Genomic DNA, 24,666 nt, shown 5'->3' on the forward strand with positions numbered 1-24,666 from the left:
GATTAATCATAAAGAATGGTATAAATAAGGTATGTGCTTACAAGTCAATGGACATATTAGAATTACTTACTTAGTAGTGAAATAGTTCACAATATCAGCACTAATTAACTTGAACGTTCTATAAATAATTCTTGAGAACGAATAACTTCCATTTTACGTTTTTAACAATTTTATTGCGAGCTCACTGCTTATTGAAGGCAAAACAGGATTTTCTGGTGAATGAAAAAAATCTGGTGAAGAACTCAACGAATTTTTCTCGCAGCAATTATTAGAGTTTTAATTAAAATAATCACTTCTAGATTGTCGGCTTGTGGCGTAAACTTAATAATTACAATGTTCTTTTTTAAAAAAAAAAGAAAATAGAATGCCATGTTTGAGCTTTGTGCGATTTTTCATTTTTTATATTTCTATACACACCCAGTGTTCTTCTGACCAAGCACAAAAATACATTCGTTGGACCTCAAATCTGCATTGCTTTAAAAAACCGAATTACGTAAATTTGACTCGATTTGCTACATTTCCTCTGACCAGGAATTGAGGAAAGTTTTTATATATTTATGCACTTTTAAGTGTTTAAGAGCACAATTTTTTTTAGTGTAAAATAAAAATAAAAATCTTAAAATAAGCAATCAGTTTAAGGTATGTATGCAGTTGACAAAAAAAAAAACTCTTGTTAATATTATTTTAATTAAAAAAACATATTGTTAAAAAATATTCTATTATAAATACATATATTATAATTTAAAACTTATTAGATTCTGAAGATGATGGCCAGGTAAGCCAAGAGGTAAGGCGATGTTTAAAAAAAAAGAAGGATAATATAAACAAAAACGAAAAAAAAGAAGAGTTCAGGAAAAGTATCCTGATCCCCCTAAAAAGGTGAAACATTGTAAAATCTGTTACAATAATTAAACAAGAATATGGATTCCAGATAGTGTTGTTAGAATCAGGCAGTGAAAAAAAACAAAAACAAACAAACAAAAAGGAGATGAATGGAGAATTAAGAATGACATAAAGATATAGTCATTTCATAAACTTAGAAACTGGAAGAAGAGATATTTGAGCAGAGAGGGAGAAGAAGAAAAAATGACTGGCTGAGAATGTGATGAAGGAATACTCGTGTTAAATCTTAGATGGATGATGTAAGTGATAAAATTCTCCCGGAAAGGAATCAGCGTATGCACTCATCACACATATAATAACGATTGAGTTTAAATAGATATTACATTACTACTATTTGATGTTTTACTACCACTACCAGGACTACTAACATAGTTTACTCCGCCCGAATAACATTTAAAAAAACTGTCGTAAGTACTTTTTTGATGGCATTGGAATGATTGTGTTCCATTTAAATAGTGTAGTACCATTTTTTTTTTTTCAAGTGTATTTAATATTTTTTAAATTGAAGCAAACATTTGGGACATCATTTTAATTAATACTTTTATTATTCTTTTTTACTTCAGCCAATACATTCTATGTATAAGCCCGCATCTTTTTTTTCAAGCCAGGATCTTATAGAAGTGGGATAAAAATGATGTTAAAGATAACGTTATTCTATTGTTTAATACTTTTTATAATTCAAAGTTTATTTGGAGAAATTTTAAGAAGAAATAAGACTGAACTAATTAAGAAATTATTGATGAAAAGAAGACGAAATGAAGGAGCGATAAGATTAGTAGGTGGACGAGTAGCTAATGAAGGTATTTTAGAATTATTATTTAAAAAGATACAATCCAATTTTAATTTTTTGTCTCTTGAAGAAAAACTTGAATAACAAAATTTGTTTTATTTTAATCCAGCTCTCTTACTTTTATTTTAAACATATTATTTTTAATTTTGAGATTTAGTTTTCCTCTTAAAGTCGCAATTGACTTAATTTTCAGTTAGGTATTAAAAAGAAAAAATTAAATATATTTAAAATAACATTGTGAGTTTGAAGAAATAGTGCTATCTTTCTTCTTTTTTTAAAATAGATTTATTAATGTATATGCAAATCTGTAATTGAAGATTTTAACTACAAATATTGATTTAAGAATATTCAAAGTAACTGTTATATAGGATCTTTTCTAACGTGACGTAAACGTTGTGAATTGGATTAATGCAAATTTGAAGAAAATTTGATAGTTAAACCAGAAAAATAATATGAATATTAACGAAAGGCTTTTGACTGTAAAGAAACAAAAAAAAAAAAAATATAGTTTTCTTACATACTTTTATTTTAAATATTTTTCCTTTAATTTAAGGCATTGTTGAGGCCATTGGAGCCTGGAGCTTTTCCAGTGTAACTCCGGATAGTGTTCCCTCGTTACAGATAACACTGTTATCACAGGACGGAAAACAGTAAACAACTCTTAGGAAGAGAAAATCTAAGGGCAGGTTTGAACTCGGAATCGCCGACTGGGAATCCAAACTCACTAAACTCTGAGCCTTTTCTACTTCATACATATTTTGTTTTAATTAAGTCCTGTTTGCTTCGTTCAAAGGAAACGTAGAAGTGATGCACAAAGGAAAATGGGGATCAGTTTGTGACGATGAATGGGATTTAAGAGATGCTGAAGTAGTTTGTAGGCAATTAAAATTTCTTTCTGCTTTGAAACCGACTCATAGTTCTTTATATGGAAAGTCTAAAAGTAAGTAATTTTTGTTTTTAAATTAGTATTTTAAAGTTTAAACTTTGAGAGATTAAACAAAAGAATTGTGGTATGTAAAATCTTCAAAGATTTTAAGTTTAGTATAAATTAAAATTGTTCGTATTATTTTACTTGAGATAGACTTTCTAAAAGATAACTATATCTTTGTACATTTCCTATTAGATGAATTTTGGATGGACAATGTTTATTGCGATGGCACAGAAAATCGGTTGAATAAATGTAGATTTGATGGATGGGGTGCCAGCGATTGTACTGAAGAGGAAGCTGCAGGTGTAGTCTGCCAAGTTCCTGTCGAACCAGAACTAAGAGACGATATTAGAAAACCTCTAGGATTGTCTAAGAAAAGTGAAAATACTAACTTGATGAAAATAGCGGTAAATAACATAATATCTGCATTAATAAAAAAATGTATGGTTTTTAGTAAGTATTCCAAAACATCTCTGAAAAAAATCAGAAATAAAAGATCTCTGTTCCAGGACTTATTAAAACCTGAATTTGAAGTAAGATTAACAGGCGGTAGAGTTCCTGAAGAAGGAAAAGTTGAGATCAGAAATAATGGATCTAGTGAGCAGAATATATTCCTAAAAATGATGAAATTTTGTCTGTTTTGCCCTTGGAATAATGTTAATTTGCGTAAATACTTTCTTTAATTACTGTTTAGAATGGATGCCAATTTGCGGCGATGGATGGTCATTACTGGAAGGTAATGTTATTTGTAAACAGTTAGGACTAGGATATGCACTGGCCGCTCCTCAAGGACATTTTAACAATGGTAAAAGCCAATGCGTTCCTTATTATTGCAAAGAATTCCCTTTTTTTTAATTCATAGCTAACTGATGTTCTTCAAACAGATGTAGTTATAGTTTATGGACTCAGTGGTGTTGATTGCAGAGGAAATGAAACTAACATAAAACATTGTAAAGCAGAAACTAGAATCTCATGTCCAGGTCAAGAAAATGTTGCTGGAGTTTTATGCTCTAAAGGTTTATTATTTCTTTATTATTATTTATTATTTTTTGAATATATAGTAGAGCCTCACATAAATTCTCCACAAAAGATCTATTCAAAACTACGAATTATGAAGATTTAAAATACTTAACAATCATAATTATTTGGCATTACTATTTCGGTAATATTCACAACGTTCTTTAAAGGTGTAATAGTTTTCAACCTTGGAGAAGATTAAGGGTCAAAACTTCAATATTTGAGCTCTGATATTTAAATGCATATTAAAAGTGTCCGTTAGGACAGTTGTATAAGGGTTTTAATTTAGTAATGAAATAGATTATACTTGAAAATCAATCAAGTTATAAGAACTATTTCAAGAAAGTAAATTATTACACACCGTAACACTATAAAATAGCGTATATTTTATTTGTGAATACATTAGTTCCTTTTGATTATATTAATCTCCATGTAGTCCATAATTATTTTAATTTTTATAATTATATTATTTTTATTTATATTTTATTATTACGTTTCTGTAAATAATGTTTAGTTTACTTATGATCGTATTATAATCATTTAATAGTGGATGCCTTGTATGAATGAATAAATTTATTATTTCAAATTGCAGATTTAGCTGATCTAATGATAGATTCTGCGGAGATCGTACGAAGTGCCTATTTAGAAGATAGGCAGTTATACTTTTTGCAGTGCGCGATGGAAGAAAACTGTCTCGGTAAGATATGTTTTCTATATATTCTTAGCGAGGTCATTATTATTATCAACAATAATCAATTTCAAATGATTTAGCTAGTTCTGCATATCGACGACAAATAGAACTACCAGAGGCATGGCATCTGGAAGTTAGACGATTGTTACGTTTCACAGCCAGAGTGACGAATATTGGCAACGCTCCTTTTAGACCTGCAGTACCAAAACATCTTTGGCAATTTCATCAATGTCATATGTAAATAATATGTTTTTATTAGATAAGCAAAAAGTAAGAAAGAAATACAACTTTAGTAATAAATGAATTCTATTACTGTTTTTGTTTTAACTTATATAGGCATTATCACAGCATGGAAGTATTTGCTACATTTGATGTTATGTCGCTAGAAGGAAAAGTGATCGCTGAAGGACATAAAGCTTCTTTCTGTCTGGAGGACAATGAATGTAGTGTGCACAGTACAGGGCCGTCTTTTGCTTGTGCAAACTATGGAGATCAAGGTGTATCAGTTAATTGCAGCGATGTCTATAAACATAATATTGACTGCCAATGGGTTGATGTTACAGATTTACCTGTGGGTCAATATATTTTTAAGGTAAGGTATGATTATGGCGTTCTAGAGTAAATAGTAAAGCAATAAATAATTTTGTGGGCTTAAGCATGTAATCTGTAGTTCTGGCAATTGTGTTTGCTCTCACGGCTGCGTAGTTTCAAAAATTAAACTTACAAAACAACCAAGTTGTGCGATTTGTTTGAACAATTTTGAGAAATCGAAAGAGATCGTGTGGTAAAAAATGTCCTTAGACCCTCCTCAATAATATTCTATTCCTCTCACGCGGAACGTTTTAATAAAAAATGGAGGGAGATCTTTCGTCGATGGATCTTCTCAGTAATCTACACGAAATTCACTCAGGCTACTCAAACTAACGGCTTATTCTAATACAGATCAAGCACATCTCCAGATTACAAACCCTACAGCGAGCTTGTAAGGTAGTTACAATAGAGTTTCTAGGTCTAGTGGATTTGCACTAAAAGACTTCTCATATAATTTATCATTATGAAAGGAGAAAGCATCTTTTAGGCCGCATTTCTTCCCTTATAAAAAATCGAATGATTATTTTTTTCTTTTTGTACAGGTGGCTATAAATCCTGAATTTAAAGTCGCTGAAAAAATTTTTGAAAACAATGCTGCAGTATGTGAAATGGTATATACGGAAACTTATGCAAAAATATACAATTGTGAAATAACTAAACCGTAATGCATTTATTTTAATTGTAACGGTAAAAATATTTTTTTAAAAAAAGTTCAGCAGCAATATTTATGCGTAAGTATTAGCTTAAATCATGAATACTTATTGTCTTAAGTCGATTTTAAAAAAGTTGTTCAAATTTCATTTGTTTAATTGGTAAAATACAAGTATTTTGAAGATGTTAAAAATTAATTTGGTAGATTTATTAATTTAAAGTATAACATAATTCGAAGTTCTCCACCCAAATGTTTTTTTAAATGTTTTTTTCATGTTTAAAGGAAGCCTCAGAAATAGATACAAAAATTTTGAGATACTGAACAAATTGTAACAACCTAGACCCTCCAAAAAATAGTATTTTTTGAACCCTGTTCAAATATGAAAAATCACAGGCAGTTCAGACTCAAAACTTTATTTAAGTACTTGGTTGGGACTTGAACTTTAACTAGGCAAGCAAAATTTCAGTAACTCATTTACTCCTGGTTGCTGTTTACATATATATAAGATAAAAACCAAGTATTGCCCCAAAACGGCAGTTGTTCTGAATAAGAAAATTACGACCTCTAGCATTAGAAATGCTTTTTTCTGGAGGTTGGCTCGAGGCGAGAAAGAGGATGGTTGTGGGTAGTAACATCCCTGGAGTACACGGATATCAATTTCCTATCATGGTTCGGATATATGAAGGGCATATTGTCCGGAAAGAAAAATTCTTTAGAGGAAATACGTAGCTACTTTGTCTCCCCAGATGTGTCCTGAAAGAATTTCACTGAGATAAAGTTTCAAATAAAAAATATAGATCTTCTTGTGTTCTCCTATTACTAAAAATTAAAAAATAAATTAAAATAAAAAAAAATGGAGATGCTTTCAAAAAAAAATTAATACACGAACATTTTCTTTTTTTTTTTTCTAAAAAAAGTCTAAAGGTCCTCAAAATCCGTATTTCAAGCGAACAATCAATATAAAAAGTGAGGCTCGGTTGTAATGATTGCTTTTCGTGAAGCGTAAGAGAAGGTAAACAGTTCAACAAGTAACTCTGAACAAAAAGAAGATAAAATGTTTCAAAATATTTATTTATTTTTAAATGATAGATCACTTTACTTTTCTACCTTTTTTTATTTTTTAATGATTTATACCACAATAGTTTTAGATTATTTTTATCTTTAGATTATTCAACATGATACAATTATTGTTTTAAGTTGCTTTTGTAGATGCACAATTTTTTTCTATTTACTTTTTTGTTTCGAAATTCAATTGGGGGAAGTTTAGATCTATAGAAAGGTTTTATTTATCAAATACTTGAGCTGCATTATTAATGACTGATTCAGCTTTCATATTGCATTATTGTAAAATATTAACCGCATTGTTGCTATGTACAAAAAAAACATTCAAATTTAAACAAATTTTCGTGCATAAGTATGCTATACATTTATTTTTTTTACATTTTCAGAAGTATATTAAAAAATATATATATTTAAAATAATGATAATTGTATTCATAGTATAAAGATGCATGTACAATAATTATAGTCTTATGATGCGATTATGGCATTAATTCAATCAACAGATTTCTTAATAATAAAACAAACAATAGATTACAAAAAAATCGTTTTCACTACATAACAAATACTTTATCTGTGGAAGAATATGGAAAAACTTCTTTAGTTCGTGGGCATATAACTTGACCGTTATTTTCAGCGGCCATCTGAAGCAGTGACTGAAAGAGGAATAAAAATTAAAAAAAAAAAAAGAAGAAAATTATTGATTACAAATTTTAAGAGAATATTATTTCTTTCTTGCAAGAGAGATACTAACTTTGAAATAATTTGTTTCAAAAAATGTTTTCTATTTTTCAAAATAATAGTAAGAGCCCTCAAAAACGATTAATATTAAAAAAATTAGTCTATGGTGAACGAACTTTTCACAACTCTTACTACATTGTACATTTAAATTTCCTTTTCATAAACTTACGTTTAAATTAATTTCGCTTTTTTTTTTTTTTTTTTTTTTTTTAAACGAACTAGTTTTTAAACCAATATCTCAAATAAACATACATATGTTCCAATTTTTGCGCAACCCTGTGAGTGTTTCTGTATGAAAATACCTTTTTGAAAATGAATATAATTAAAGTTAATCCTAGAAGAATTTAAATTGTCTAAACAAATAATTAGTGTAACGACTAATTTAACATTTACCTGTTTTCCATACACTCTGTTGTTAGGGAGCATCATTGGCTGGTTATGTTCATCCAGTGGAACTCCAGATATGTTACAGATAAGCCTAGAATGTGAACAATGGGCCGATGGTAATAATTCGGCCAATTTGTTTAAACGTTCATCACATACAGGGCAAGATTTATTACGTCCTTCGGAACTTCCATAACACTGAGTATATATTTCTATGGATAAGGAATATATAAACAATTTTACCCGTGCTCTAGACTTGACCCTTATTTTGATAAGAAATTACTAGCTTTGCCAAACAAAATGATTTCGCAAACTAGTCGGAAATGCGTACTTTTGCCTCGGCCCACGTTTATAGATTTTAACTCGATAAGGCTGAAGAAAAAGGAAAACATATACATCTGTGAAGAGAGTCTAAGCCTCACTAAATCCTGAATCCACTTAGCTGCCCCAATTATTTTTAGATATTTCTTAGATATATTCTACAACATTCTAGACGCAATTTTTGAGATAAGAATTCATGCAGCACCGCCTGATAAACACAACATATTTAAAAATTGATTAACTAAAAACGGTAGTTTCGAGAAGTAACCCAACGGGAAATTCGTACTTCCCGTCACACCATTTACTATAAATTTGGGATTTTAGCAACGCATCATGGTAAAATGTTTTAGAGGAAAACCTAAGAAATCGCTTCTTCTCCTAAAAAATGTCTTTAATAATATATGAATATTAAAGGATATGGTGTTTTAAGTGCTGACAGTCCAGCCTGAAGAGCAACAGTAAACACACTCTGAGATGCCAGCTGATAGAGTTTATAATTCTCTTGTCTAAATTGTTCCACTAATCTACCCCACCTATCGTCTTCTAGCAGTTCTTTGTAAGGAGACAATTCTGAAAGGTAACAGGAATTAGTAAATAATATTAAATTTAATAATGACAACTTTATCTCTCTAAGAATAAGTGTCTAAATTATTATTTTTTACTTTTGAATCACAAATTATTCGCCTTAAAAACAGACAGCTCCTCTGACCCAATAATACAGCTGGAGGCCTTGTCTGCTATTAGGAATAAACGAACAAATCGAAATTTAACGATATCGATGTTTAAAAAATTCATAAGAAGCCTGAATACAGTCTCAAAAAGTATATTTTTCATTACTTTGTATATGGATTAAACGTTTTGAACCACCATAGTTCAACTTCAATCTGAATATTATGTTAGATTCGAACATCATATTACACTTGAATGAAAAATCTGCAATTATTACACAAGTTTGAAAAATTCAATTCTACAGTGTAGAGATGGATATTATAATAAAATTTTTATTATAATCGGTTCCAATCGGAAAAATGGTTATCGTTTAGAACATTTTGATTCAAAAGATGTGAACTGTCCATTCACGTTGATCCAAAATGTTTTTAAATTTTAAAAACCTGCCTCTAAGCATATTTTCAATCGTACATGAGTCTTTGATCAATAAAACGTAGCATATATGTTATCTTTCAGAAAGTGAGGGTAAATAACCCACAGTTGACATGTTTGAAAATGCGAAGAGTTTGAGAGAACGTTCTTAAATTTTTTTAACGTTTTATAGATAAGAATTATTACAACATTCACCTTTTGAATGAGAATGAAATGAGGTTTGAACCTAATTTAATATTAATTTATATTATATTATTCATATTTATAGATACATAAGGGCCAGATAACTCAGAGCTTAACACGTACTGATAAAGAATTTTATATAAAATGAAAATTAAAGAACCCGGAACGTTTTAGATTTTAATCTTCTTGAAGACTCGCTAGCTGGCCTTGTGATACTGGGTATCTGAAGAAAGATTAGAGGGATAAGAAGAAATCGGTTAGTTTACTAATGTTAGTGTGAATGGCTTGAATATCGAGTTCTCTATGAATTTGTGTTTCTGGTAAACCAAAAGGCAATTAGTACAATAGGTAGTACTTTGTTTTGAAGTTTTACAGCAAGAAGTTACCCAGATTGGACTGGCGTAGGTCTGAGGATTGCCTTGTAAAGCAGTACTGCGCAGAAGTGTTTGAGTAGGTATCTGTTAAAGAGTGACCTCAGTCAGGTTACGCTAGTAGCAGTTTATGGAAGATTAGCAGTCTCCAGGTGAGCCTTGTATCGAACCAGAATCACGCAGAGATAACACATTCCTTGATCTTTCTAATTCCAAGGAATTAGTTGTTATTAATATTGATCTCAGAAGGATCATCATTCTGAAACCTCAGAAGAGCGAAGATTTTTTGTTTCTTTTCGATAGGTTGATGAAGAGTTTACAATTTTGAAACCAGAGGTTAACAAATTACTTAATATCTTAAAATTGATGAGACATTTTTTAATTACTGGGTCGAAAAAAGAAAGCATCGTATCATTCGGGTATTGTCCGAACAATAGAATTTTAAGACTATAGAGTCTATGATATCTTCCTTATAAGAGTAAAATGTTACTATTCATTAAATTACTGGTAATAAATACTGCTTTTAAATATTTTATACACGTAATATTCAGATATTCTACACGGATGTAACCTAATAATCTAATAATAATCTCTTTCAATTTTCAGACTGGTGAGAAACTTGTAGTTGTTTGAAAGTTTCAATTTCTATTGAGACCTATTCGGACTTGAGATTTTTTTTATTTGAAACGTCTATATTTATTAGTAATATTTTTACCAGTGTTTGTTGGAAAAGCAAGTAGTGCCATGCAGTGTTGAATCGCCGCAATCTGATCCTCTTCAAAATTTGAAAAATATTTTCTAGCGTGCCTGTAAAAAGTATCAATCAATGCAAGCAAATTTTTAGTTATGGGTATTAATTTTGTTGATAATAATTACAAATTTTCTAGATAATGTTCTTTCTGGATTCAATTACAGTTTCCTTAAAGAATTTATGTAAAAAGTTGTACAAGATGTTGAAAACCTTTGGATTGTTTGCGGTCAATCGCAAAAAAAAGAAGATAAAATAATAAATTTAATTACTGAATTCTTTGTCATCACGACCTTTGACGGAAAAAATCTGTGAATATGCCCCAGAGAAAAATGCATTATCAATCTTTTCGGGACACCTAGGTTGCACTAAAGGTACTGTCACCCTCCCATTAGCGGTTTGGGGTAGTGTAGACAGTTCCAGTCCGAGCTCTACCGGTGCGATACAGTTAAAGTTGATTAGGTGAAGGGTAACGCTGATATTAAGAAAGAAGTTGCCGGCTAACTGGCAAGAAAATGAGCAGCCACTATTAGTTTCTTTGGCCCAGGACCTCACCTACAAAAACTGAGAAAATAGCGTGTACCTTAGAGAACGGTTTTGAAGTGTGTACGACACACTCTCGAAGAATATATATACATATCAAACTAGGGAGCAATCATAAGAGGTATAGTTGGCTATTTCTTCAACCAAAGCCACGCAAATGCCTTGGCTTTTAATCTCCTCTACATAAAGGAATCGCACCCAATCAGACGATGCATTAGGAACCTTCTCCGATTTTGTGCCTGCTTTTGACCTAAAAGATTCTACAGCCAATTTCTACTGACTTGCTTCAACGTTCAGTGCACTTCATGGAGAACTAGTTGCTAGACAAAAAAATATCTAGCCAAGTCCTTTGCATCGTTAAACTAAACCCAAGGTTTGGAATGATGGTATTGTGGCTCCAATTCCAATAGAGGAATAATTGATATGGCCTCTTCCTCTATGGTGCATGTTAATGTAATCAACTCAATAAAATCAAAGGAAACTACATAATAGGTAATACTAACTTTACAGCAGATAATCTTTTCTCTGTTTTAATTAGTTGGACAAATTCTTGTACCCGCAAATTGAATTCCATTGTTGAATGTAATTTTCTCAATTTAGAACGATTATCATGACACCAAGCTAAACATTTGCCTGTTTCTCGATTCATCAGTGATTTTTCAACTTCTCTAGATACTAGGAACACATCTTTAAAAAAATATATATGAATGAGTAATATGATGAAAGTTAAAAAAAAGAAAGGATCAAAAGAAAGAAAAGAATTACCAATATTTGTAAGATGGCTTAACTGAGAGTGTGATGTCAACGAAGATGCGGCATTATAGTATCCTTGTCTTAGGAAATAATCTACTAACATTCTATCTAATCTCTGTCTACACCATGCCTGTCCTCCAGTTGTATGCTCTTTTAGATGTTCCAATCTTTTTTTACAAACATAACCTGCTTGCAGTTCCTCGCAAATGCTCTCCTCAGCCTGTACAATTGTGTTTAGGTTACAAAATGAGTCAGAATGTTTGAACAAGGGATTTATAGAGCGCCTTTAATTTCAAAGCACTTTCTTTTCAGTGCACTGTCGGACGGGGTTCTCTCGTTACAAAAAAACTATCACCGAACAATGAACTAAGTGCCACGGTAGCCGAGCAGTTAGAGGCGAGGCCGGCAAAGCTAAGTGGCACTAGGTTCTATTCTCGGTCTAAGCCTTGGATTTTATTAAATGGTTAATAAAAGACTCATTGTTAAGTATGTTTGCTAGTCGCCTCCTTCCACGACATCTTATTTGGTAATTGGCCGTAAAAGCCTACGTGAAAAAAATAGGCGTTAATCTACTTTTTAATTTCAACGCTATACAAGATAATTTTTACGTATTCATGAAAAAGTAAAGATGCGGAACTATATCACTAATGTTCTATTTTAACCACAAATGTCTGCCAGAATGGCAGGAAATATTGTTATGTACAATAGAACAAACTGAAAAAAAGTTTCCTCCACGAATTTATTTCGATATAAATACGTATAAGACAGCTTCAATCATGTTTGAACTCCCTAGAGGTAATCCAATCATTTATACTTATAGTGCACAACACGTACACAAACAGAAACACTGAAAATTACTACATTAAAAAAATACCTTTCTCTTCAACACTTGTAACTTATCGACCATTCCACCTAACAATTTGTTGATCTCTTCAGCACCACACTTTTCAGTTAACAATCCTTTTTCTACCTCTAATGCTGCAGCTTGAACGTGTGATACTTCTCTATCTAATTGTTTTTGAGCTGCTCTAAATTTCTTATTTAGTATTTCATAAGGGACCTAAATATAAAATGTATTTTTAATCTGACTGTATATTTTAAACTTATCACATGAATCAAATCTCAATCAACATTACCTTTAAAGTTGGATGTTCCAGAGCTTTAATGTCAGCCATTATTTGATTAACTACGCAGAAAAAAGGTGTGAACAATGAAATAAATAACTCCTGTTTTCTTCGCTTAAGGATTAATCAAAGAATTGTGTTAGTTAATCAGCAACATAATAAATAAGTACTTAAGCTGTCAAAAAACGAAATCATCTGTTCATTAGCTTTTTTTTGATGTATGCCAAAGTTTGTGAACTAGGTCGGTAGATGTCGTTGGTTGTACAAGAGGGACGTACTGGGAGGAGGGTACCGGTCATGATGGGAGGGTCGGCAGGGGAGTTCTCGCGAAATCACGCCAACTATACCGTGTGGCGGCCATCTTGTTCAAAGCGAACACCACTGCTTTACGAGATACACAATTTTAACTCGCATATTTTCAGTACTAATAATTAGTGTATTGTTGGTTTTAGTGTTTATTTTTTTTTAAAGATTCATAGTGTAAAGCCGCAGAACAACAATACATGAGTTGGACTTAGTTTAAGTGTTAAAAAGAAAAAAGAAACTATTTTAGTGGTTCATAGTAAAAAAAGTTTTTGTCAAGTTTGGGCTACAATACAGACACATACACACAAGAAGGGCATTGCAGCGTGGCTAAACATTCTTTGTTTCTGTCAACATATAAGGTAAGTTCCTTTTTTTATATAAAAGTTTCATTAGTATTCCCATTTCCTCATATTACTGCTCATTCAAAATAAATGATCAAAACCTGTAAAAGCATCGTTTATGTTTAAATGGTGAGCAACTCAAGTCAGTTTATAGTTAACCAAAGAAAATTACAAACGCACATTTAAAAAGCGTTAATAAAACTCTTAAAGTAAATCATTTTTGTCTAGAATTAATTATTTTTAAAACTTGGATTTTTATAGTCAAAAAACAAATAGATGTTTACTTCGCGGTACTTTTTTTTAATTTCCCACACTTAACTTTTGTAGAGGTTATGCTGTTGTATCGTAGGTGTTGACCCATATCTTTATTAGTTTTTAGGATGCTATTTTTCTTTTATTAAGTTTTTTTTTCTGGTATCTGTAAAAATTATCCGAAATCAAAGAAAACTATGTTACTCATGTGTTATGTAATGAATGCCCACTTTCCAGTGCTGTTATTACCGTTGGTGATGTATTGGGAATACTTTTTTCTTCTACTTCGATATCTTCTCTTTATTTAAAGAATTATATTTAAATTCTTACGGAGTTCAAATAATAAGTGGATTTAAAAAATCAATTTCTTGATAAACTAATAATGGGTTTGATTTTTATTGAAATTGAACATATTTGTATGAAATTTTCTAGGCTTATAATAGCATGGCTTAACGAGCGTTTCGTTACAATCCGCTTTGTTGAGTTTGAATTAAGGAGATCTGATTAGCATCTATAATTTATTTAATTCTTCCTGGAATCTTTTTTTCTCAATTGTAGTACTATGTGAAGGATGAATTTAATGTTGTGATACGCGTGTAACCTCGCACACTACGTGCTAGGTTAATTGTCTTGTTTGATTTGTTTTCAATGAGAGCGTACAAAGAGGTAAGGGCAGACTTAATCATGTCTCTTAACATTTACATTATAGAAAAAGGCGTTTATTTGTGCATCCTAAACTTGTGTGCGACGATGAGTCTGTTCGATTGTTTTACACACCGCTTGCCCTCCCTCTTTTCTGTCTCAATCATCCCACAAAACACTATCATTTGTGTGTGCACTTCTTAATACTGGGTATTAAGTAGGAACTTTAGGCTTCGTGCGTGCGTATGTGCATACACAAAAGGCGGCAGCACGATGATTTGAAGTGGAGGGGCGGCGGCGGCTAGGACCAAGATGGCCGCCCGGCTCGCCAACTCGGACTTCCACTACCTCCTTGATATTAATGTTAAGAGTTAAGAAAAGAGAGGGCGGGAGTTTGAGAAGAAGCGGTATATATATGTATACATATATATATTTAAGAAATTTCACTTGGTCGAGTACTGCGCGCGCATATAATATACTTCTACAAAGAATATAACATAAGAATTTTCTATCTTTTTGTGTGTGTACGTGTGCGTTTTATATATATATAAATACATATATAAAATGTATACTTTCTTCTCTTTATACCCCCACTTCCAACTTTTTGACCTCCCTCAAGGGTCTATTACTGTATAGTTGCTTCATCGCACCTACATATCTGTTCTCTCTACGATGCCTACAACAAACTTCGTTGTGTCATCGTCTTGTTTCTTTTTGCGTACACACATTTGCCGTACTTCTAACTTGATAAGCCTTTTTAGTTATTAATTGGGCAATATTTGTGCATATATATATTTATATATGAGGCTTTTCCTTCTTTATTCTCTCATTTTCATTTGTTTCTTGTTTTCCGATTATTTTAATAATGTCGAATTGAAAGAGGAAAATGGTTGCCATAGTTTTGGTGGGGCTACAAGCAGATGCGAGGACACTTCCTCCCTGCCTTTCTGTCCCCCTTATTTCCGCCCCTATTGCTGCTGACCTCCACTATTGATCTAGGAGAGGTACCCATGCCCTCTTTATCGCTCTGTCTTTTTGTATCCTCTATATATGCTTCTCTTTCTAGTAAAACGCGGGCGACAATAACAAAACACGCTCGCGAGGTTCTTCAATGCACACATGTTTTTTTTTGTTTATAAGAGAAAGAAGATCCCACAATATACTTGGACATTCACTCCGCTATGTTTGTACAAGGGCCAATAAATATTAATTATTCATTTTAAACCTTCTGTTACATAACAAGGATATTATCAAATCAACTGATTTTTATTAAAAGAACAGAAAAGAAAGTTCAATTTTTTATTAAAATAAAAATGCAATTATTTTTGTTGCAACTTTAATTGATCTAAATATTCATATTTACTTTTCAAAGGAATAGATAAAAAAAAATCCATTCATCTAAAATTAAACTTTTGTTTTCCATTAATAACTTACTGCTTTCAAATGTTTTATTTTCAAAAGTTTTTATTTCACATATGGTTGTTCAAGATGATGGTAATCTATTGATGATTGTTCTGGTGGATGATAAAATGTCTATTTTTAAATTAATTGTCATTAATCCAACTTTGAGAGGTTCAAAAAAATGAAAAATTTGAGTGCGCCATATAGATACGAGGACATCATCTTTTCTAATAACGTCTATGCCCTGAAACCTGTTGAAGATTTGATTAACAAATATACTTGTGGATAGGAAGTTACATAGTTAAGATCAAATATCCTAGGAAGGAATAAGCTTTGAAGTTGGCTGTATGGTGAGAAGCCAATGCCAGGAAACAAAAAAAAAAAAAATAATGAAATTTTAATCAGTTTCAACATCAGTTTTGCTTTCCCAAAAGATAAACAAATCTAGAGAAAAAGGAGTCCGAATAGTGACGTGTAGCTCAATCGGATTACCCTCAAGTAATCCTAACCCCAGCAAATTAGAATTTGTTCTAACCTTTGAATAGATAGATATTTTCTATTTTCTTTATTTTCAACCGCAGAACTAAATAGGTATTGAATGTCAACAGCAATTTTGTCCTTCTAGAAATACACGTTTGCCTACTACTTCATTAGTTTCTTTAGGGATATTCTACTTTGTAGTAGAAACACTTGAAGTAAATACTTTCTTTAATTCCAATTTAAGCCGAGATTCAGAAGAACTTTTTTTTTTTTGTATCTGTATACAGCCGTTTTTATATATACAGGGTGACACAGTAGGCCCTATGGACAATACTTACTGGTTCACCCTGTATATATAAGTTTTGCTACACGACGTGTTGTAATTGCTTTGAATAAAGAATCGGTTTCGCAAAACTGGGTCAATTACAATCTCTCAAACAGTCTTTCCATCAAAATAACGTGGGCTAGTCATTTTCTCGCCATGAGGGCACTGTAATTCCATTCATTATACAGATTATGAACCGTGCATTCGCTACATTCTTCCAGCGAGAAAAACCATTTTCTGTCTTTGATTTGTTCATTGGCACATGATTTTTTTTTTTTTTCCTGCTGTATCTGGAAAACAACTATGGAACGCAAAATCTGCTTGTTCATAACCCTGCAGCAGGCTCTCTCTCTTGAAGGTAACAAACGATCAACCGACTAGGAAATAATTTCATTAATTTTTGTTAACGTTATGTGCACGTTTTTTCTTTGTTTAGTCATCTCCAGATGTTTTGTAACTTATTATTATTACATTTATTCATATCTTTATTTGGTAATTTTTCTTGATCGTTTAAATCTGAATTTCTTATATTCCTACTGTGCAGTTGATCTTATATCCATCAGTTGTAGATTTTGTTATGTGGTCTATTTTACTCAATACTTACTTAAATTTTGATTCATATCTTTAAGTACCACATCATGTTCTGTGTATATATTTGTGTAATGTTTATGATATTAATTTCGTTCTGTGTCCATTGATTGCCATGGGTGGTTGATGCATTCCATCTTTCTATTCTATCTGATAACTAACTATAGCATAAAATTTAAATAATGTAACCATTTTAGAATAATTTAAAAACATCTTTAACTTAAAATCTTACATGGTAATTCTTTCATCGTAATGATCATTAGTTATCGTAAACGCAACTGTAGGGAGTTAAAACGAAGGTACTTTTAATGTAAAAGAGTTATTGTGAGACCAAGAAATTAAAGGGGTTGCTAAATTAAAAAATCTTGTTAAGATAAATTTACTCTCGAAACATTTACTTCGAAACACTTAAAACCAGATGTTTCTAAGTTTTTGTTGAAGTAAAAATAATTGAATTTTTATAAAAGTGCAATCTTAAATTGTCTTTTTAGTTTGGAAGGAGTATATTAAGTTAAAGTACTTCATTTAAGTTATTAAATATGAATGTGACTTGTTATTTTAATTAGAAGTAGCAAAAGAGCTTCCTGGGCACCTAATTTATTATTTTCTAATGAGTATTTTAAACAAATAAGAAACATAAATGTTATTAATAGTTACTAAGTTGTGACAATTAAAGTTTTAAACGATCCATTTGCTTTTGGAAAGCTAAAGTTATAAATAATAACCATTTAAGAACATAAAATAAACCAAATTACACAATTAGACTGGCCAGTGTTTCTTAATATTACTAAAAACAAATCAGAATCATGGTTTTATAACTTTTGTTTTATATTTTATTGTTTTAAAAGTTATTTATTATTCTGTATGCAATTGTGGCTGAATGTTTTGAATTTCAAGGTGTTTATGGTAATTCTTTGCATTATGGTAATATTTTGAGTTTTGAATTTTTATAAGGCTTCTTTATCTTTGTTTGATTGCAAAGATTGCAGTGTTTCAAATAGTTTCGAATTATTGCACGTCAATGGGTTATCTCAAGACGATTTCGTTTATTCATGTTATAACAATGCGTGAAACCTCATATTGCTCATTTTTTAGATGAACCTAAAAGGGTTGTTGAAGGCATTTTTTTTTTTAAATTTCAGCTGTGTGTCTTTCTTTTGTTGATCCATCTTTCTCCATAAACATTCAGAATAAGATTTGTTGCCTAAAATTGTGATCCCATAAATGTTTTCATAGACGCTACGAGTATCATTGCTCTAGATTTTAGTGGTTTCACTGAAATCAAGAACTAGGTAAGAAAAATGAAGTTATTGTTCTAGTGTCATATTTTTGTTTTGTTCCCTCATTTATTCCAAAATTTAAGGATTGAGCTTTGCTGAGCACTCAAAAAAGTGGTTTGAGAATATGGTGATTGCTGTATGGACGTTAAACTATCTGGTTTAAAAATTAAAAGTCGCCAAAAAAGCTTAAACTTAATTTTTATTTCCCTTTTTTTCAATTTCTTTTAAAGGCACTTTTGGTGGGGGCATTTTCTACCAATCAAGTGCCACCTCAGCGTTATGTATTTGCGTTCTCACGTACTATATAACTTGAACACGTACATATGTACTCTCTATTTCTTCTTCCACCACTCTTTATTATCGAGTAACTAGACCAAAAACACAGTAAAGGTGTAAAAAAAATCCATACAATTTTCCTCTATTTACGCAACAAGTTGAAGTAGTAATTTTATGGCGACAGAAAGACAATCGATTTTTTTTTTTTAGCTGTGCGTATTTCCGTTTTGTCAAGATCTAACCCAAAATTTTTAACATGCAGTTAAGATTTCTTACATATTTTAAATAATAAAATTATTTTAACAGTTACCGTCAACCGGGGGTTCAAAAAACCTAGAATTACTTCAATATCATGTACTGTAGGATCTTTTAACTTAGAACTTGAAATACTTGCTGGCATACTTATCGATTATAGTTTGAAGTTTAGTTCAGGAAAATAGATCTTACAGAGAATTGTAGAAGAGGCTTTTGGTGACCTTTCCAAAGGTTTTCATTTGAAAATTTTATTAAAGTAGTACAAAAAAGTAAAGTTCAAACTTATGATCTATTAAAAAGCTTATGCAAGATATAAAGGTTTGTGATGTTGCATTGGTTAAAGCACATTTACATTGAACGGTCATTAAAAGTAGGACGGAAGTGTTATGCACGATATCGATTGCACTTGAAATGATAGTAGGATGCTTAATTTCTAAACGATTAAAAAGAACAAAATCATGAGCTCATTAATTATATCATTTCAGCATATTAATCCATATCCGCCTTTGTATTTGTAACGTTGCAAAAATAAATAGATAATTATTCGCTATTACCTGGCAAAACTATCTGATATGTAAATTACTATTCCTTACATAAGGATTACTTATTACTTAATGATTTTTTTTTTAATTATATTTTTCTCATACCTTTTATGGAGTATTGAAAGTGTATTCACTTTCAATTTAGATTTTTAATAAGAAATACGCGTATTGAGATTTCTAGATAAAAACCTCGTTTCGCTACATTGGTGGTACTTCGCATTTCAGTATTGCCAATTTTATCACACAGTACGTTCTAATTTAAAATGTAAAGAATTATGGAAGTTATGACGATCACTAAAAAGTATCGCTGTTCCATGTTTTCTGTATAAAAATAGGCAAAAAAACGATTTAAAATAATCATATAAATCGATATTTTCAATCATTGATTACTATAAATGTAGGGAGGAAAAAATATTTTTGGTAATACCATAAAGTAATTTTGGATTCTTACGCGGAGATCCGGCAGTTCGAATCCAACGGCCGACTATTTGATCCTCCCTCTCTGTCCAAAGATGTACAGTGGTCTCTAACGAAAAAACACTGTCTGAGGCCGGCAAAAGAAAAAAGGAATTATAGAATTCCAAGATAATTTGCAAAATTAATAATTAAAAATGATTTTTTTTGGTATTTAATGACCTCGGAGTTCCCATAATTAATCGTCTTCCTGCTCCTTGGAATGAACCCGATGTTTCTTTATTTTTAAGGACATATCCTTTTTTTTTTAAGACCCACAGGATCTTAAATTGTGAAAACTTCAAATAGAGAAAATTTAGAAACATTCTTCTAGCTGGTAATAGATAATAAGGAGCTATAATGAATAACTAAGTGATGGTAGCAAGGCTAGAAACGGACCAAATACCAAACTCATAGTGTGCATGGGAGGGGGGAGAATGTATGTAACGACGTTATGTAAATTAATACAGTTGTGTACCACTGCATCCAGTACGGCGCTATTATCGAATCATGCTAACGATCCCCCACTCGTACCAAATCACTTCTACAATTGTCCGTTCCTAAATTTATTTAATGACGAATTAAATAATTGTATGTCTTTTTTTATCACTTTAGAAGTCATTATTTTTTTACAAATTATTATAAATCGATTACTTTATCTTTAATCAGATAATACACTAGTTTGACTTTTCTCTTCCTGGCTTTGCCTTCAAAGTACCAGACCGACTGACTATATTGAATATATTTAAATCTTTTAACTACATTTTAGAATTATATTGTAATCCGGAAGTGATTGTGTATTGTATAGCTAATTTTTGAAATGAATAGTTTTATTTCTTAATTTATTTGGAATTTTCCTATCAAAGTCTAAGGAATTCCCCAAATTCTTTACTATAGTCTCATGTACCGTACTATGATTATGTAGTCTATTATTTATAAAATTTGTATTGTTACTTGTGTAAGCTTTTAATGGATTATTAGTACGTTGACATTAAAGTTGGCATTTCTAATATAACTACTTATTCATTTAAATAGTATAATTTAGTGGCCTTTATTGTAAGTTATACACTGAATATGGCCGAGTGTTAGAAATGTTTTTTAACATGAAGAGCAAACATGAATGATGTCTGTAATACCGTTATTTTTTAGTTAGAAAGGGAACAGCTAGCTATAAATCTGTTATATTATTGTGGGAAGGTTATATCTTGTAATAGTTTTCAATCTTGTCATACTTGTTTACCTAAGTTGCAACTTAGATACTTAATACTTTTTATGTACTACTATTATATTCTATTACATCGTACATTCCCCGTTACTTCTGTTGTCCTAAAGTAAGAAGGAAGTAAGTATTGCGATCGTTCAAAATTTCTATTCTATTTCCCAAGGAAGTGAAGTTACTTCCGAGTATTCTGTTTTTACCAAAAATTGTAACATCCTTAGATAATACCTAATTTCAATCTCAGTGATTCTCCCTCTCTGAGTTACGGTGGACAGAGAGAGACATAAATTTGTAAAAACCACATTTCCAGGGCACCCCAAAACGGGTATTTCCGGGTTATACTACAATAAGCATGATTATACATTACTTTCTATTAGTTAGGAAAAGAGAAAAAAATGGTTTAATCTGGCGGTCTAAGTAATTCAATTACTTCATTTAGAATCCTTAAGTGATGCGATAACTTTTTATCTTTATTTATTATTGTTATTATTATTATAAATACTGCCAAAAACAGATATTATTAACATCCTCTTAAAATTGATAACTTATTACGTAATAAAAAAAAAAAATACAGGAAGACAGCGCCACAATTGATTATTTTAAAGTTTTTCACTGTATTTGATATAAACTTATTGCTTTTTTTTTTTTTAATGTCTTCCTATGAGGTAATGTTGCAAACCTGATTGTTAGTTACCTGATTGATTCAAGGTTGGTTACACTGAATTTATTTATTTTGAAGTTTATTTTATGGCAAATAAATTAAATCAGCTGACTCAGTTTTAATATCTGCCGCAACTGGATAATTGAATATCTTATTAATTAATTTTTAATGTTTTACTCTTTTAATTCTGTATTTTTTTTAGTTATTGAGGTAAGATTTCGTCGTGCGAGTTCTCGCTTAAGTTTCTGTTTAAATAATTATTCATTTTTCTATTTATCGGGAAGAAAATTATCGAAATTAAGTTTTAAAAAAGACAGAATTGATAGATTTGTAAACTTATTGGACAGAAGATAATTTTCAGTTCAGGACAGATGCAGGTAACTGATAAAACTGCAGCTGTCTGTCCTAACGCTGTGTGTACCTATATGAAGAAATGATATTAGGCCAGAACAGATGTTTTGTCGTAATGTATTAGAGACGTTTCGTACTTCTGTTAGACTGGATTTTATGTTAAAAAAATAGTTTTTATTTTAATTATGCACGCTATCTAGTCTCTTTATTTTAATTGTTCTCAATTTAGTTACTTCGCGGGACATACAGGTTTAGAGAGGTCCCTGAGGACTGAATCCGTGAGTAAAAGGTTTTTTTTTTGGTCGGTCGTTTTGTGCGAGTGTGTCGGTCTGCCTGTTGGCTAAAGTGAACAGCCATATTGGGTAGGGGTGAAATAGCAATTTTCAAATTTTATATTGGTTTAGTAGAAGCCATCCTGGGATCTAACTATTAAGCTTTTAGACAGAATTAACTAACCGGGGAAAAAATATTAGCGCCGAGCAAAGCGTTAGTAGCCACTTCCGGAATCGATTTTGAAGTCCTCTTCCTCTACCGTAAATGTTCGTTTACGTTTTATTTTTGCTTTATTTTGTTGTCACATACTAAAGAGGTGAGGGGGGAATTTAGGTTCTAAAATCTTTCACGATTAAATAGACAGAAAAGGGCAAAAAGAGGTACCCCATTAATAACAGTTTTAAATGTTTTTTCTTTCTTCTTCTTATTTCTTAAATATAACAAAATAAAAAGGAAAAGTTCCCAGTTTAAAAGAAAAGTCAGTTGTTGAGCGAGCAGAACTAGCCATTCAAAAGAAAAGAAAAAAGAAAAGAAAAGAAGTTTTTGAGGAAAAACTGAAACAAAGTTTTCCAGTTGGAAGTTGAAGCGCACAGTAGACAGCTATAGAGGAGGGTGGTAGTGAGTGTTGTTAGGAATGAGTTGTGGAAACTCTATTTAAGGGCTTCTGGAGTTCTCTGTGTGGGTGTGCTGGGCGGGTGGAAGGGCAATGGAAAGGATTGTGTGCCCTTGATGGTAGTGGGTAGGGTTCTAGGGATGATTACAGTCTGTGTAGAAAGTATTTTCCTTGTCTGTATGTATGTGTAGTTGTGTGTGTGTATCTGTGAAAAAATTCTTTTTTTCCTCATATATGTATGTATATATATGTCTTTTTCCTCGGCCATGATTATATACATAGTGAGGAAAAAAGAGGTTAGAGGCAAACCTGGCACACCAACACAACAGAACCTTTTCTAGCTGTATTTTTTTTTATTTATTTATTTATTTATATTGAATTGTATAACCTGCTGTTTACCTTCTACTTGTTCAACAAGTTTACTTCTTTGGGAAGTTTTAGTATGTACTTGTATACCACCAGTGTACATATATTTTGAATGGCTGTGGGATGTTATAGTGTTGGATAAGTTCATGTGATTGTCGATAGATAACTCTTTTTTTTACTAGTAAACTAAACACAGTATGGATTTCTTAATTTAAATTTTTACCAGAAATACACTTTCTTTGATGTACCTTGAATAAAGGAAACTGGTGTTTTTAGAAATTGGGGTCGGTGGTGGCCATTATAAGGGAAACTTACAAATTTCAGATTTCGATATAATTAGATTTCAGTCTCACGATTGGACACTTTATTAAGCTTTCGAAGTTAATCAAAGAAACGGAAGTTTTAATTAGTTCTGAATAATAACAAAAAGAAAAAAAAACGGATGACCGGAAATGTCATTTAAAATGAAAGAATAACCTCGTTTACATACCGTTGTCTGTTTTGAATCAGTATTTTAGAGACCCTAAACGTGCTCAATAACTTCACATAGGTCAAAAGAAAAATCATTAGAATTTATTTTCTTATTGTTCGGAATTTTTACTTAACCTATCGAGATTGTATTTCCCATTATTCTGGGGATGGTCCGCCACATGAAACACTGTTCTGCCATTTCCTAAAAAGAGCTCTTAAGTTTACTATCTCGGTAAGATGTGTAACAAATTTTGTTATATATAGGGTGTTCTGAGCAAAAAATGGTAGAGGAAAAATGTGTTGCCCGTCACCTCTAGTTTCAGAATATGGGACTTGATTTTAGATTCCTGCCCGCACACGCGGCTGAAGCGCGAACAAAAGTGAGGGTTCCAAAGATGACCCCCCCCATTTTCATAAACACACTTTTAAAGAGTATAAAAAGTTATGAAAGAAACCGGAAACCGCAATTCGATATCTTCAAAATTAAAGATGCTAAGCTATTTCAAAATCTGATATTTGTTCTCGGAAAATTGATTCTCATTTAAGTGCTTTTTCTAGTGAATCGAGTTTACAGTATTTTCTGGTTTATGGATTATCAAATCTAAACTTTCAGCCATTTTCAGATTTTCAAGATAATAAAAACAGACCTGACACGCGCTAATAACCATATTT

General features: G+C 31.4%; 3 protein-coding genes across 8 annotated transcripts in view; 2 read left to right on the forward strand and 1 right to left on the reverse strand.

Annotated features, from left to right (window-relative positions):
* Window positions 1–412: 412 nt before the first annotated feature.
* Loxl2 (Lysyl oxidase-like 2) lies at window positions 413–7,579 on the forward strand. 2 transcript variants are annotated; one of them, XR_012453911.1, is made up of 12 exons: window positions 413–1,310; window positions 1,467–1,703; window positions 2,487–2,633; window positions 2,817–3,028; window positions 3,131–3,218; window positions 3,316–3,426; window positions 3,506–3,637; window positions 4,231–4,335; window positions 4,410–4,566; window positions 4,666–4,921; window positions 5,463–5,651; window positions 6,490–7,579. XR_012453911.1 is itself a non-coding variant. In XM_074113649.1 (11 exons), the coding sequence occupies exons 2-11, from the start codon at window positions 1,535–1,537 to the stop codon at window positions 5,583–5,585; spliced, it is 1,500 nt and encodes a 499-aa protein (XP_073969750.1). In that variant the 5' UTR covers window positions 413–1,310; window positions 1,467–1,534; the 3' UTR covers window positions 5,586–7,579. The 2 variants fall into 2 exon arrangements, 1 of the variants encoding a protein (XP_073969750.1); XM_074113649.1 differs by having other exon boundaries at window positions 5,463–7,579.
* Kaz (E3 ubiquitin-protein transferase Katazuke) lies at window positions 6,627–13,149 on the reverse strand. The gene is made up of 8 exons (XM_074113658.1): window positions 12,912–13,149; window positions 12,650–12,835; window positions 11,788–11,995; window positions 11,526–11,709; window positions 10,447–10,538; window positions 8,496–8,646; window positions 7,765–7,957; window positions 6,627–7,286 (listed from the first exon to the last, which is right to left on the reverse strand). The coding sequence occupies exons 1-8, from the start codon at window positions 12,948–12,950 to the stop codon at window positions 7,185–7,187; spliced, it is 1,155 nt and encodes a 384-aa protein (XP_073969759.1). The 5' UTR covers window positions 12,951–13,149; the 3' UTR covers window positions 6,627–7,184.
* Window positions 13,150–13,191: 42 nt separating this feature from the next.
* CtBP (C-terminal binding protein) overlaps window positions 13,192–24,666 on the forward strand; it is a 58,458-nt gene continuing 46,983 nt past the window's right edge. For all 5 annotated transcript variants that reach the window (XM_074113650.1, XM_074113654.1, XM_074113656.1 and 2 more), the window contains exon 1: window positions 13,192–13,564. The gene's annotated coding sequence lies outside the window, so the exon portion shown is untranslated. The remainder of the gene's footprint in view (window positions 13,565–24,666) is intronic.

The sequence above is a fragment of the Rhodnius prolixus genome, unplaced genomic scaffold (assembly GCF_049639745.1).
Source record: "Rhodnius prolixus isolate KJV_2025 unplaced genomic scaffold, Rpr scaffold_7, whole genome shotgun sequence".
Classification (NCBI taxonomy): domain Eukaryota; kingdom Metazoa; phylum Arthropoda; class Insecta; order Hemiptera; family Reduviidae; genus Rhodnius; species Rhodnius prolixus.